This window comes from Mauremys mutica, chromosome 9, assembly GCF_020497125.1.
Source record: "Mauremys mutica isolate MM-2020 ecotype Southern chromosome 9, ASM2049712v1, whole genome shotgun sequence".
NCBI classification, from domain to species: Eukaryota; Metazoa; Chordata; order Testudines; family Geoemydidae; genus Mauremys; species Mauremys mutica.
In genome coordinates this window covers 102993852-103007997 of record NC_059080.1, presented here as the reverse complement: position 1 = coordinate 103007997, position 14146 = coordinate 102993852, and the positions used below count along the sequence as shown (strand labels likewise).

Below are 14146 nucleotides of genomic sequence, written 5' to 3'. Positions count from 1 at the left end.
CAACCAAGACAGTGATTATTCTAATCTGTACGCTGTTCATGTTCCTATGCCACACCTAGCAGTGTGATCTCTGAACACACAGAAAACTGACAATAGCATTGTGGTTTCGTGAAACCCTCTGAAAATATGTTATGGATTTTTCAACCTGTATTACTTAGAAATGTAGAACCCAGAACCAAGCAATCATTTTTAAAAAGAGCACTCTTTGTATAGGCTGCATCCCCTAGTCCCAGCTCCAACACTACGGCTTTGGTTCTAAGTTGGAGCCAAATCCGGAAGGGATGTAGTTAATGGAAGTGTATAAGATGTGATTAAATGCCTCTGAGAAGAGTTTGTAAGAATTTGCTCTGTCCGGTCTGACCCCAAACACTAGGGCTGGCCCCAGGTTGTCCTCCAGCAAGACTCAAAAGCTCAAACAAACCTGGACTAGTTCCACACCTGGCTAGAGCTACCAGTTGCTTTACCATGTGTAAGGGGGAATGGATTTGGGTAGCACCGATGGAATAACACTACCCGAGGGACTGGTCTGCATTCCAGTTGGACTGGCCTTCCTAAAACGGGAATGTGGAGTTTTCAAATGGTTATACTGGTCTAAACCTAATCTGCATTCTGGCACCAATTTCTCACCCCACATGTGAACGGGAAGGAGATTTGTCCAATATGGAGAAACTCACGTTACCTGTCTGACAGGGCTCTACTGTAGTTGGACTTGCAGTGGTCGGGGATTTTCCTGGCAAAATATACAAAGGAAATAACATTAAGAGGTTGGTCATTGTGTTCTGTGAAGAATGGAATAGGAAAACTCTAGTACAGTTTTCTGTTAGACTGGAATTTATCATGTGTGAGAAATGTGATTCTAGAAACACAGAGCACATGGCATATATCAAAACAGCAACAGCTCTAATAACTCCTCACAATCAACAGATTGAATGTGTCTCTACCCCCCACCCCCAAGTACTAGTCTGTGAGCAAAGAGAAGGGTTTATTCTCAGCAACAGTCTCCTAGCAGATTTACCTGTGGTACTTTCTTCTGCTGTGGTGCTTATTGTGTGGGGCGAAGAGGTCTCCGAAGCAGGGGTTGTTTCTTGCACTGTTGTAGAATCTAACAAGAGATGATCACAGCATTGGTTAGTGAGAACCAGGAACCCAGCGTGAGGTTCAGTAACATACATGGGGAGAACTGGGGACCCTTCTTCAAAGTGAACCATTCTGCATCCCAAATGTTACATTATCTGAACCCTCATCTGAAAGCAGCCACCAAGTTCACAAGCCACCAGGAAATGGCAAGGAGATTGAGAAAGCACTGAGAGATCCACGTTACCTGATGGACTGGTGCCTACTGTAGTTGGACTTGAAGTAGTCAGGGCGTCTCCTGGAAAAAAATACAAAGAAATTTACATTGAGAGGCTGGTCATTCTGTTCTATGAAAAGTGGCATAGGATAACCCTTGGATAGGTTTTTATTAGACTGCAAATGACCATGTGTGAGAAATGTGATTCTAGAAACACAGTTATGCAAAATACCTGTGAACTGGTAGCTGTGCCAGGAAAAGGAGCAACTGTTCCTGCTGCCGTGGGCTCTCTGCACATTGCAAATGACCTGTGTTTACTCTGCGTGCGAGGACTTTGCAGGAGCAGTTTAGACTCTTAGTATTTTTTAATTTGTCTCACCCCCCACCATTGGTATTTTCCTAAATCAACCCCTTGGAGTTCAGTTTTTTCATTTGTGGCACTGGGTGATTTGGGGCTTGATTCCGCATTCCCTACTCAGGCCAAACTCCAGTGACCCCGCAAGGATCTACGCCAGCTCCACTCCCACTGCAGGAGAGGGAGCTCAGTGATTGCAAGAGAGGGGATTTCTCTTTGAATGTCTCTCAGCACTGGCAAGTATCAGCCATCAGCTCCCTCCTGTGAAATGGCATAAAGAACAAGGTATCTGGAGAAAGCTCTTCTGGACCAGAAACACTTAATTGCTGAACTCACACATGGAACCTTTTCGCAGGGAGAACTCACCAGAGGAGTGACAACCCAGCACCCCATCCTGAACACTGCATTTCTCCAGCGCTCCACACTCCCAGCCTGTGCACGTGATGTTGTTTTTGCTGTTGCAGGTGCAGCGCTCGGTGCAGGTGTCGTGTGTGAACCAGTTTTCACCCAGCTGTTGGAGAAAGGAGAAGCACTTGAATATATAATAGTACAGTATGAAGTCTATCGAGTAGTGTCACCCTAGTGCAGTGGTTTTGAAACTGTCGGTCGGGACTCTGAACTGGGTCGCGGAATGTCAGGCACTGGGTCGCGGCGGCTCTGATCAGTACCGCCCCCCGGGCTGTTAAAATTCCCATCGGCAGTGCTGCCTGGCGGAGGCAGGCTAGTCCCTACCTATTCCGACACTGCGCAGTGCCCCCGGAAGCTGGGGGAGCGAGGGTGGGAGGGTTCTGTGGGTGAGAGCCACGTAGAACCGCTGGCATGCCTCCACGTATGAGCCAGACATGCTGCTGGCCGCTTCTGGGGTGCAGCGCGGTCCATGGCGCCATGACAGGCATGAAGCCTTCCTCTGCATCCCGGCTGCGCTGCTCACCGGGAGCCGCCGGAGTTAAGCCCGTTCCCCAACCCCACGCCGCAACCCCCTGCCCCAGCCCTGAGCCCCTCCCACACCCCAAATCTCTCATCCCCAGCTCCATTGCCTCGTGGGCATCAACAATTTTCTTCAATTGCCTCACCAAAAAAAAAGTGTGAAAACTACCGCCCTAGTGGATAATCAAAGGAGTTGGGAACAGTTAAATGCCTTTGATGCTCTCCATGCTACAAGCTCCTTCCCCAGCAAGACACTGTGGCCCAGGAGGAGGTGTCCGGGACTGGGACACGTGAGACCTTTGTTCTATTCTCAGCACTGGCCTGCTGGAGGAGCTTATGCAAGCCACCTGACTGCTCAGTGCCTCAGTTTCCCTCTCTGTAAACTGGGCATAATGATACCAACCTCCTTGGTAAAGCGCTTTGAGATCTGCTCTTGTGAAGAGCTAGGAATGGTTATTATTTACATGAAAATTAGATCCACACAGCCCACTGACCTGAGCCCAGATGAAGTTAGTCTCTGTTCATTAATTATGATCAGTTACAATGACACTGAAAGAATCTGGGATTGTTGTTTCTGTTTCTAGGTGCTCAGGGTAACTTGCCTGATGATAGTGGTTGTTTCCATCCACACAACCGCAGCTGCTCTCCGGCACACAGGTGTCTCCACTCAGAACGTAGTCTTCCTTACAGAAACAGCCTTCCACTGGTAAGGAGCTGCAAGGGCTAAATGCAGAGGGAATCACGCAGGTGGCAGGACACCTGCTCCCACAGCTGTTGTACTGGCTTCCTTCTGGACAGGAGATTGCTGCAAGGGATAAGAAAAACCCAGATCACTGAAAGGAAAAGATCCCAAAGCAATTCTCTTGAAACTTCCCTTGTTTGTTCCAGGACAGCAATGGCTTGTTAGACCACCTTCAAAGCACTGCGGAAGAGGAAAGTCCATGCCATCAGGAAATACAGGATGCTCTATTTTTTAACAGGTTTCAGAGTAGCAGCCGTGTTAGTCTGTATCCGCAAAAAGAACAGGAGTACCTGTGGCACCTTAAAGACTAACAAATTTATTTTAGCATGAGCTTTCGTGAGCTGCAGCTCACTTCTTCGGATGCATCCGAAGGTGCCACAAGTACTCCTGTTCTTTCTATTTTTTAAGAAATTCTTGCATTAAAAAAGTCGAATTGCAGAAATCAACAGTTATAAATTACAACACTCACGGCAGAAAGTATTATTTCTCCATTCTCTGCAGATCCCAGCATTTGTGCACGACTCTGCATATGCCTGCAGCCCATTGCATAGGGACACTGTCTGTCCCTCAGTCTGACACATGTCGTAAACACAGTTTTCCAAGAAATTCTCTGGAGCTACTGTGGCGTGGCAGTCCTTGAAGATACCTACGCAAGTCAAGAAAGAAACAGAATCACAGAAAGAGAAGATGGAAGAAGCCGAGCTTCACCACTAACCATCCCCCGTCATGGCAAGGTGTCAGTGCTCCCGGGCCGGTGTCGGCTGAGTAGGTTTCTATATTCAGCCAGACCAAAACCTGGAGCTGAAGACACCCAAACACTGATGAGATTTGGCTCTGTTTGGCTTAGGCCTGTCTCTTCCATTTACAGGGTGAGGACAACGTAACTCAAAGTGGATACACTTGTTCTTGATTTACAGCTAGCAACACCCTGCTAGTTACTGTCTCCGGAGGAGGGAGTGCCTAAACCACTTGAGAGACCCCTGTAATAAAGGGGGGCAGTGGGGACCACTGCACTATGTCTCTGCTGCAGCTCTGAGCAGGCAGGAGCTGCAGAACTAGGCCCTCAAAGTGCAATTCCCAAATAATCTGCACATCCTGGTGCCATCTCAATGCACGATCCAGTCTGAGCAGGTAACTCAGCGCAACCCCTGGGGCTTCTAGTGCAGCTTTTAGTATTGGGGGCTGTACACATTTCAAGGGGGACTCAGCGCTGTGGGCCCCAGGGAGCAGGGTCCAGGTGGAGGCACGTGCATGCTGTAATTTGGAGTGACTTCAATCTGTTTGCCCAGGACTAAGCCACTGCCATAGTACCTGTGGGGTCGGTGATGATGCCACAGGCTGTGTTCTTCCTCGCTTCGCTCTCCAGCAGGGGGTCACAGTCTGGTACTGGCTGAGGGGAGCATCTGGGCAAGGCAAGGGAAAGAAAATCTTTTGATGTTTGTTTCTTTATCTCCCCGGGCCAGAACTGCAAAGGACGATGCCACGTCTGCACAGCAGGCACCATTTTATTACAGCCACCGAGCGGAATCCAGGCTCCCTGACAGGCTGAGTTCTGCCCCCACTCCCACAACACAGGAGGGGGCTCCCACTCCTGCACTGGCCACTGTGGGGTGCTTCACAGCTCAGATGGAGTTGAATTAGGGGTGGGACAAGCTGCTGCAGGAACCAGTGAATCTGTCTGGCTCCTGACGGGGACAGCAGGTGACTTCCCACCCACCAGCAGGTCTTCCCGGATTGGGAGACAGCAGAGCCTGAACACAGGTGGTAGCAGGCCAGCCACTCACTCCTTGCTTATGGGCCACTGGAGAGGGGGTTCCTGGGTGTACTGGACAGGATGGGAGTTGTGCTCAGCCCTAGCAGGACACTGGCTGGTGGAGTCATGGATGGGCGCCCTGTGGCTGAGTATGCAGCAGGCTTTCCTAGAGCTTTTGTAGCAAAGACCACCTGATTAGCTCCCCTCTGTACATACATGGTGTTATTCTCTGCCACTAGCCAGCTGTCTCCAAGCTCAGTGGAATCTCCTGCAGTGCTGCCATTCGGCTTTATGTTGTCATCCTTTGCATCACCATTGTAATTACCTATAAAAAATGAAAAACTTGCAGAATACTTGAAATTCACAACTTCAGAATGCACATTAGGGTGTGGTTGTCCAAGATATTTTAAGGAACTGGCTAGCGTGTATGTGCACGAGTGCCCTCTCCAGGAAAGAGTAAGAATTGCTCCCTACGCGTCTCAGATGCCGCGCTGTTAACAGCTGATGAAGATTCTACTTTAGATTAAATGGTAGCGGTCTGTGTTTTTGGAGGAAATGGTTTGGCTTTCTGATTGTGTCACATCACACGGTGACTTGGGAAAACAGGTTACAATACAATGAGCACTAACCTGCATCCTTACACTCAAACTCCATCATTTCTGAACCTTAAAAGCCATGTGGATAACAGTCTGGAAATAGGAAAATACTCAAGGAAATGTCATCCGACAGGGAACTTCCAGTCCATCCAGATCCAGGGAGAACCAGAAACCTCACAATACAACGTGCTCTTGCAATTTAATTCCACGTCTTGGGTGTAATTGAAAAGCTCCAGATCATATGACTTGAAGGTTCTCAAGAGCAGGGATACTCACCACACAGACCACAGAGCTGCCCCTTGTAACAGCTGGACACTGCGACCTCCACATAGTGATTGCCGTCAAATCTGACCCAGAGTCCGAAATCAGTTTCCAAGAGCACATAGCCCCCGCTGATCTGGACCTTGATCTTGTTTTCAATCACCACAGGCAGGTTCCTTCTGGTGCCATTCACCTGTACAACACGTTGGGAAAATCTGGTCATGACTAAGTACCCCCATAATTCCCAGTGAATCACCCACGAATAGTCTAGCCAACTAGTTCCCTGGCAGGACTGTTCTCACTCACACTGGGAATTGGGAGGAAATATGACAGAATGTTCACAGAAAGCAAGTTTCAACTGCCAATCCTGAGTATTCTCAGTGGAAGCCTAATTCTAAGAAGCCACCCAACCAATGAGGAAACAGAAACCCACCAGAAGACCTATACAGCCAATCAAATGTCTCAATTTCTGCAGGTCTCAGTTGAAGGCTGTCAAATGATTAAAATTCTCCTTTTAAATAACACGTCACTTACATTCACTTTCCTGGTCTTCAGCAAGGAAATCTGACTTCCATAGACATCCACGTGCACTGCCTTTACATAGGAAACTTTGGTATTGGAGCCCCTGTGCTCATTGGTGGTGGACACGTCAAAGGGTGGAAGCTCCCTGGAGTCATTGCAGACTTTGGAGAGGGTGTAAGTGCAGTTTCCCATGAAATGGTGAACTCTGCCGTCAAACGTGTAGTAATGCGGGTCCCCTGAGGCACTGCAGGTGGCACGGCCTTAAAAGGAAGAAATATGGAGTAATCCCCTGCAAATCCCTACCCCATTACTGCAGCGCTGTCACTTGCGCTCCACCAAGCACTTCACCTTGGTGCGCGCTTCCTGCTCACGCCACTTGAGAGCTAACAGGAACAGCATCAACCGGGCACAGAGTGGGGCGGAGCCAGGACAGCTGCCCCATCCCTAAATGCCGTTGTGCTGTAACTGGAAGTCATCTGCGAGGCTCCCTGGAAACTCTGGGAAGTCATCCTCTCTGATCTGGGTCTTGAACTGGTGATGTGGAAACTAGGCTGAGACCTTCCAAACTCATTTTCACTTGTGATCAGAGACAAGATCTGAACCCTGCTCTCACAGGGGGAGTGGGGCTTGCGAAGAAGCCAGGAGTGATCACTGGCAGGTCATGTTCCTTTCTGTTTGTGCACACTCCAGAGAGGAAGCTCCCATGTAAAGCAACCCATTTCACCACTTGAGTAGCTAAGTGACGAACCCAAGACTCTACTGCAAGTCAGTGGCGTCCCAAGGTAAACTAACAAGATAACTTGACTCCCTGTATCCTGCTTTTGCCAGAACAGACCACTTCCTTTACAACCAAGACAGTGATTTTTCTAATCCGTACGCAGTTCACTTTCCTATTCCATACCCAGCAGTGTGATCTCTGAACACACACGAAACTGACAATTGCATTGTGGTTGTGTGCAACTCTCTGGAAATACGTTATGGATTTTTCAGACTGTATTACTTAGAAATGCAGAACCCAGAACCAAGCAATCATTTCAAAAAAGAGCACTCTTTGTATAGGCTGCATCCCCTAGTCCCAGCTCCAACACTACGGCTTTGGTTCTAAGTTGGAGCCAAACCTGGAAGGGACGTAGTTAATGGACGCGCATAAGATGTGATTAAATGCCTCTGAGAAGAGTTTGCAAGAGTTTGCTCTGTCCGGTCTGACCCCAAACACTAGGGCTGGCCCCAGGTTGTCCTCCAGCAAGACTCAAAAGTTCAAATAAACCTGGACTAGTTCCACACCTGGCTAGAGCTACCAGTTGCTTTACCATGTGTAAGGGGGAAAGGATTTGGGTAGCACCGATGGAATAACACTACCCGAGGGACTGGTCTGCATTCCAGTTGGACTGGCCTTCCTAAAACGGGATTGTGGAGTTTTCAAATGGTTAGACTGGTCTACACCTAATCTGCATTCTGGCACCAATTTCTCACCCCACATGTGAATGGGCAGGAGATTTGTCCAATATGGAGGAACTCACGTTACCTGTCTGACAGGGCTCTACTGTAGTTGGAATTGCAGTGGTCGGGGATTTTCCTGGCAAAATATACAAAGGAAATAACATTAAGAGGTTGGTCATTGTGTTCTGTGAAGAATAGAATAGGAAAACTCTAGTACAGTTTTCTGTGAGACTGGAATTCATCGCGTCTGAGAAATGTGGTTCTAGAAACACAGAGCACATGGCATATATCAAAACAGCAACAGCTCTAATAATTCCTCACAATCAACAGATTGAACGTGTCTCTACCCCCTCCCCCCACCCCTAAGTACTAGGCTGTGAGCAAAGAGAAGGGTTTATTCTCAGCAACAGTCTCCTAGCAGATTTACCTGTGGTACTTTCTTCTGCTGTGGTGCTTATTGTGTGGGGCGAAGAGGTCTCCGAAGCAGGGGTTGTTTCTTGCACTGATGGAGAATCTAAAAAGAGATGATCACAGTGTTGGTTAGTGAGAATCAGGAACCCAGGGTGAGGTTCAGTAACATACATGGGGAGAACTGGGGACCCTTCTTCAAAATGGACCCTTCATTCTGCATCCCAAATGTTACGTTATCTGAACCCTCATCTGAAAGCAGCCACCAAGTTCACAGCCCACCAGGAAATGTCAAGGAGATTGAGAAAGCACTGAGAGATCCACGTTACCTGATGGACTGGTGCCTATTGTAGTTGGACTTGAAGTAATCGGGGCTTCTCCTGGAAAAAGATACAAAGAAATTTACGTTGAGAGGCTGGTCATTCTGTTCTATGAAAAGTGCCATAGGATAACCCTTGGATAGGTTGGATAGAATCAGCCATCAGCGCCTTCCTGTGAGATCGCATAAAGAACAAGGTATCTGGAGAAAGCCCTTCTGGACCAGAAACACTTAATTACTGAACTCACACATGGAACCTTTTTCAGGGAGAACTCACCAATGGGGTGACAACCCAGCACCCCATCCTGAACACTGCATATCTCCTGCGCTCCACACTCCCAGCCTGTGCACGTGACGTTGTTTTTGCTGTTGCAGGTGCAGCGCTCGGTGCAGGCGTCGTGTGTGAACCAGTTTTCACCCAGCTGTTGGAGAAAGGAGAAGCACTTGAATATATAATAGGATAAAGTCTATCGAGTAGTGTCACCCTGGTGCAGTGGTTTTCATACTGAGGGGCATGACCATGTGCTGGGTCGCGGAATGTCAGGCACTGGGTCCCGTCGGCGGTGCTGTCTGGCGGAGGCAGGCTAGTTCCTACCTATTCCGACACTGCGCAGTGCCCCCGGAAGCTGCGGGAGCGGGGATGGGAGGCTTCTGCAAGTGAGAACCACACGGAGCCACTTCCATGCCTCTGACTATGAGCCAGACATGCTGCTGGCCGCTTCTGGGGTGCATTGCAGTCCATGGTGCCATGACAGGCATGAAGCCTTCCTTTGCACCCCGGCTGCGCTGCTCACCGGGAGCCGCCAGAGGTAAGCCCGTGCCCCAACCCCGCGCCGCAACCCCCTGCCCTAGCCCTGAGCCCCACCCACACCCTGAACCTCTCATTCCTGGCTACACGCCACAGCCCTCACCCCTGCATCTCAACCCTCCACCTCAGCGCTGAGCCCCTCCCACATCCCAGATCTCTCATCCTCAGCTCCATTGCCTCGTGGGCATCAACAATTTTCTTCAACTGGCTCACCAAAAAAGAAAAAAGTGTGAAAACTACCGCCCTAGTGGATAATCAAAGGAGTTGGGAACAGTTAAATGCCTTTGATGCTCTCCATGCTACGAGCTCCTTCCCCAGCAAGACACTATGGCCCAGGAGGAGGTGTCCGGGACTGGGACACGTGAGACCTGTGTTCTATTCTCAGCACTGGCCTGCTGGAGGAGCTTATGCAAGCCACCTGATTGCTCAGTGCCTCAGTTTCCCCCTCTGTAAACTGGGCATAATGATACCAACCTCCTTGGTAAAGCTCTTTGAGATCTGCTCTTGCGAAGAGCTAGGAATGGTTAATATTTACATGAAAATTAGATCCACACAGCCCACTGACCCGAGCCCAGATGAAGTTCATCTCTGTTCATTAACTATGATCAGTTACAATGACACTTAAAGAATCTGGGATTGTTGTTTCTGTTTCTAGGTGCTCAGGGTAACTTGCCTGATGATAGTGGTTGTTTCCATCCACACAACCGCAGCTGCTCTCCGGCACACAGGTGTCTCCACTCAGAACGTAGCCTTCCTTACAGAAACAGCCTTCCACTGGTAAGGAGCTGCAAGGGCTAAATGCAGAGGGAGTCACGCAGGTGGAAGGACACCTGCTCCCACAGCTCTCGTACTGGCTTCCTGCTGGACAGGAGATTGCTACAAGGGATAAGAAAAACCCAGATCACTGAAAGGAAAAGATCCCAAAGCAATTCTCTTGAAACTTCCCCTGTTTGTTCCAGGACAGCAATGGCTTGTTAGACCACCTTCAAAGCACTGCGGAAGAGGAAAGTCCATGCATCAGGAAATACAGGACGCTCTATTTTTTAAGAAATTCTTGCATTAAAAAAGTTGAATTGCAGAAATCAACAGTTATAAATTACAACACTCACGGCAGAAAGTATTATTTCTCCATTCTCTGCAGATCCCAGCATTTGTGCACGACTCTGCATATGCCTGCAGCCCATTGCATAGGGACACTGTCTGTCCCTCAGTCTGACACATGTCGTAAACACAGTTTTCCAAGAAATTCTCTGGAGCTACTGTGGCGTGGCAGTCCTTGAAGATACCTACGTAAGTCAAGAAAGAAACAGAATCACAGAAAGAGAAGATGGAAGAAGCCGAGCTTCACCACTAACCATCCCCCGTCATGGCAAGGTGTCAGTGCTCCCGGGCCGGTGTAGGCTGAGTAGGTTTCTATATTCAGCCAGACCAAAACCTGGAGCTGAAGACACCCAAACACTGATGAGATTTGGCTCTGTTTGGCTTAGGCCTGTCTCTTCCATTTACAGGGTGAGTACAACGTAACTCAAAGTGGATACACTTGTTCTTGATTTACAGCTAGCAACACCCTGCTAGTTACTGTCTCCGGAGGAGGGAGTGCCTAGAGCACTTGAGAGACCCCTGTAATAAAGGGGGGCAGTGGGGACCACTGCACTATGTCTCTGCTGCAGCTCTGTGCAGGCAGGAGCTGCAGAACTAGGCCCTCAAAATGCAATTCCCAAATAATCTTCACATCCTGGTGCCATCTCAATGCAAGATCCAGTCTGAGCAGGTAACACAACGCAACCCCTGGGGCTTCCAGTGCAGCTTTTAGCGTTGGGGGCTGTACACATTTCAAGGGGGACTCAGGGCTGTGGGCCCCAGGGAGCAGGGTCCAGGTGTAGGCACGTGCATGCTGTAATTTGGAGTGACTTCAATCTGTTTGCCCAGGACTAAGCCACTGCCATAGTACCTGTGGGGTCGGTGATGATGCCACAGGCTGTGTTCTTCCTCGCTTCACTCTCCAGCAGGGGGTCACAGTCTGGTACTGGCTGAGGGGAGCATCTGGGCAAGGCAAGGGAAAGAAAATCTTGTGATGTTTGTTTCTTTATCTCCCTGGGCCAGAACTGCAAAGGACGATGCCACGTCTGCACAGCAGGCACCATTTTATTACAGCCACCGAGGGGAATCCAGGCTCCCTGACAGGCTGAGTTCTGCCCCCACTTCCACAACACAGGAGGGGGCTCCCACTCCTGCACTGGGCACTGTGGGGTGCTCCACAGCTCAGATGGAGTTGAATTAGGGGTGGGACAAGCTGCTGCAGGAACCAGTGAATCTGTCTGGCTCCTGACGGGGACAGCAGGTGACCTCCCACCCACCAGCAGGTCTTCCTGGATTGGGAGACAGCAGAGCCTGAAGACAGATGGTAGCAGGCCAGCCACTCACTCCTTGCTTATGGTCAACTGGAGAGGGGGTTCCTGGGTGTACTGGACAGGATGGGAGTTGTGCTCAGCCCTAGCAGGAGACTAGGTGGTGGAGTCATGGATGGGCGCCCTGTGGCTGAGCTTTTGTAGCAAAGACCAACTGATTAGCTCCCCTCTGTACATACATGGTGTTATTCTCTGCCACTAGCCAGCTGTCTCCAAGCTCAGTGGAATCTCCTGCAGTGCTGCCATTCGGCTTTATGTTGTCATCCTTTGCATCACCATTGTAATTACCTATAAAAAATGAAAAACTTGCAGAATACTTGAAATTCACAACTTCAGAATGCACATTAGCGTGTGGTTGTCCAAGATACTTTAACGAAGTGGCTAGCGTGTATGTGCAAGAGTGCCCTCTCCAGGAAAGAGTAAGAATTGCTCCCTATGCGTCTCAGATGCCGCGCTGTTAACAGCTGATGAAGATTCTACTTTAGATTAAATGGTAGCGGTCTATGTTTTTGGAGGAAATGGTTTGGTTTTCTGATTGTGTCACATCACACGGTGACTCGGGTGAACAGGTTACAATACAATGAGAACTAACCTGCATCCTTACACTCAAACTCCATCATTTCTGAACCTTAAAAGCCATGTGGATAACAGTCTGGAAATAGGAAAATACTCAAAGAAATGAACTTCCAGTCCATCCAGATCCAGGGAGAACCAGACACCTCACAACACAACCTGCTCTTGCAATGTAATTCCAGGTGTTGGGTGTAACGTGCAGGTGGCTGGGTGGTGTTGGTGGTCCCTGACCTACAAGAGGTGAGAATAGATGACGTAGTTTGTCCCTTTGGCTTAAACTCTAGCACTCCAAATTTCATAGCCCCATTTTCATCCCAGAGAAATGTGGATGAGCATCCGATAAGCATCTGGGCTGCTGGATGGGTATTCCACGTAACGGGGTACACTGGCCCTTTAAGCCTAGAGGCAGCCAGAAGACCCCGTTCCAGGAATACTGGAAGGAACAAAGACAAAGGAAATGGCCGACGCCAGAAGAGAGGAAGCGGTCGCAAGGGAATGAATAGTTGGATGGGAAAACCCAGGACACTGCCCCTGTAAGGGCCCGGGCCCGGTAGCCCTGTAGTGCCGGGCGGGGCAGGATTCCTCTCTCTCCCAGCCAAGTTGGGGGAGCTCTCCCGAGGAGGGCAGTACATATGGTGCCTTCTCCCTCAGAACACGGAGAGGCTGACAGGAGAAGGAAGCCAAAGCCAGAAGGCTGAGCTCCAGCTGGGAAGGGCTGGGAGCGGCAGCTTCACCAGGAGCAGACGGGCACAGAAGGAGAGCCCCGGGTGTGGTAGAAGAGCCAGAGATTTGCACTGATTCTTGTTTTGAAACGAACCCCAGAGGGGAGTGCGCACAGCCAGAAGGGGGCGCTCAAAGGGCAGATGCCCTGATACATCCCTGTTGAACCTGCTGAGGTTCAACTATTGCCAGGCTTATCTGCTGGCAATCTAATTGGTCTCTGCTCGCTCCAGAGGGGAGTTTCTCCCTCGTCACCCACGTGCGATAAAACCTGGAGTCTCTTTTGCTGTGTCACTGGGTCAGAACTGGGTCTCTTACATGCATCAAATACATGCCTCTGACCTGTGTCTGGCATCTGCTCTATTCTGTCTTGCTGGACTCTCAAGGGCTCGCTGTGGTTTCCCTGATGCACAGCACCCAACATTTGGTTGCGCTTGACAAAGAATGTCAAATAATTGTGGTGATTAGACGTGAAAAGGACGTACACTGGATAATCTAGTCCATCTCCTCATCTACTTCAGCATTGTCCCCTAGGGGATATTTCCTAATGCTTTGTCTTGCAGCAGACCCACCTCCACTGCAGCTAGACAACAAAAAGCAGCTCTAAAAAGAAGGCTTGGTGATCAGAGGAGCCATTGCCTGTCCTCGGTCTGTAACTACGACAGTGCTGAGACAGTATGGATCTGTGAGTCCAAGGAACAAGACAGCAGAGTACAAAAGCTCAAGACGGCTGGTAAACAGTGACTTGGAAATCTCTCCTTAGCCACAAGAACGGCCTTAAAGTTTTATTGTCGTTTCCAAGTTTAAAGAAATGAAAAGCATAGATTAGGCCGGATAGTCCCAATCAAAGAGAGACAGACACACTGCGATGCAAGTGAGAGAAAAAAGATATGAGGGGACGTTGACCAGAGGCATCCAGGGCAGAACTGGGATACTATTTAGACTGTAGTTTTGAATGTGAGATTCCTCTCCTGTTAAAAATGACATCTGTAGTTGTCATTTCTGACACTCGAGTTAACTCCT

At 49.3% G+C, this 14146-nt stretch overlaps 1 protein-coding gene across 1 annotated transcript in view; it reads right to left on the bottom strand.

Annotated features, from left to right (window-relative positions):
* The window catches only part of LOC123376856 (zonadhesin-like), a 58308-nt gene that overhangs the window by 27951 nt on the left and 16211 nt on the right, over nt 1–14146 (bottom strand). The window contains exons 26-43 of the mRNA XM_045029098.1: nt 12010–12118; nt 11374–11465; nt 10532–10708; nt 10096–10298; nt 8892–9036; nt 8625–8675; nt 8315–8401; nt 7973–8023; nt 6460–6707; nt 5941–6118; nt 5285–5393; nt 4627–4718; nt 3785–3961; nt 3176–3378; nt 2013–2157; nt 1322–1372; nt 1016–1102; nt 680–730 (exon numbers count right to left, since the gene is read on the bottom strand). Coding sequence (XP_044885033.1) covers nt 680–730; nt 1016–1102; nt 1322–1372; nt 2013–2157; nt 3176–3378; nt 3785–3961; nt 4627–4718; nt 5285–5393; nt 5941–6118; nt 6460–6707; nt 7973–8023; nt 8315–8401; nt 8625–8675; nt 8892–9036; nt 10096–10298; nt 10532–10708; nt 11374–11465; nt 12010–12118 — 2256 coding nt within the window. The remainder of the gene's footprint in view (nt 1–679; nt 731–1015; nt 1103–1321; nt 1373–2012; nt 2158–3175; nt 3379–3784; nt 3962–4626; nt 4719–5284; nt 5394–5940; nt 6119–6459; nt 6708–7972; nt 8024–8314; nt 8402–8624; nt 8676–8891; nt 9037–10095; nt 10299–10531; nt 10709–11373; nt 11466–12009; nt 12119–14146) is intronic.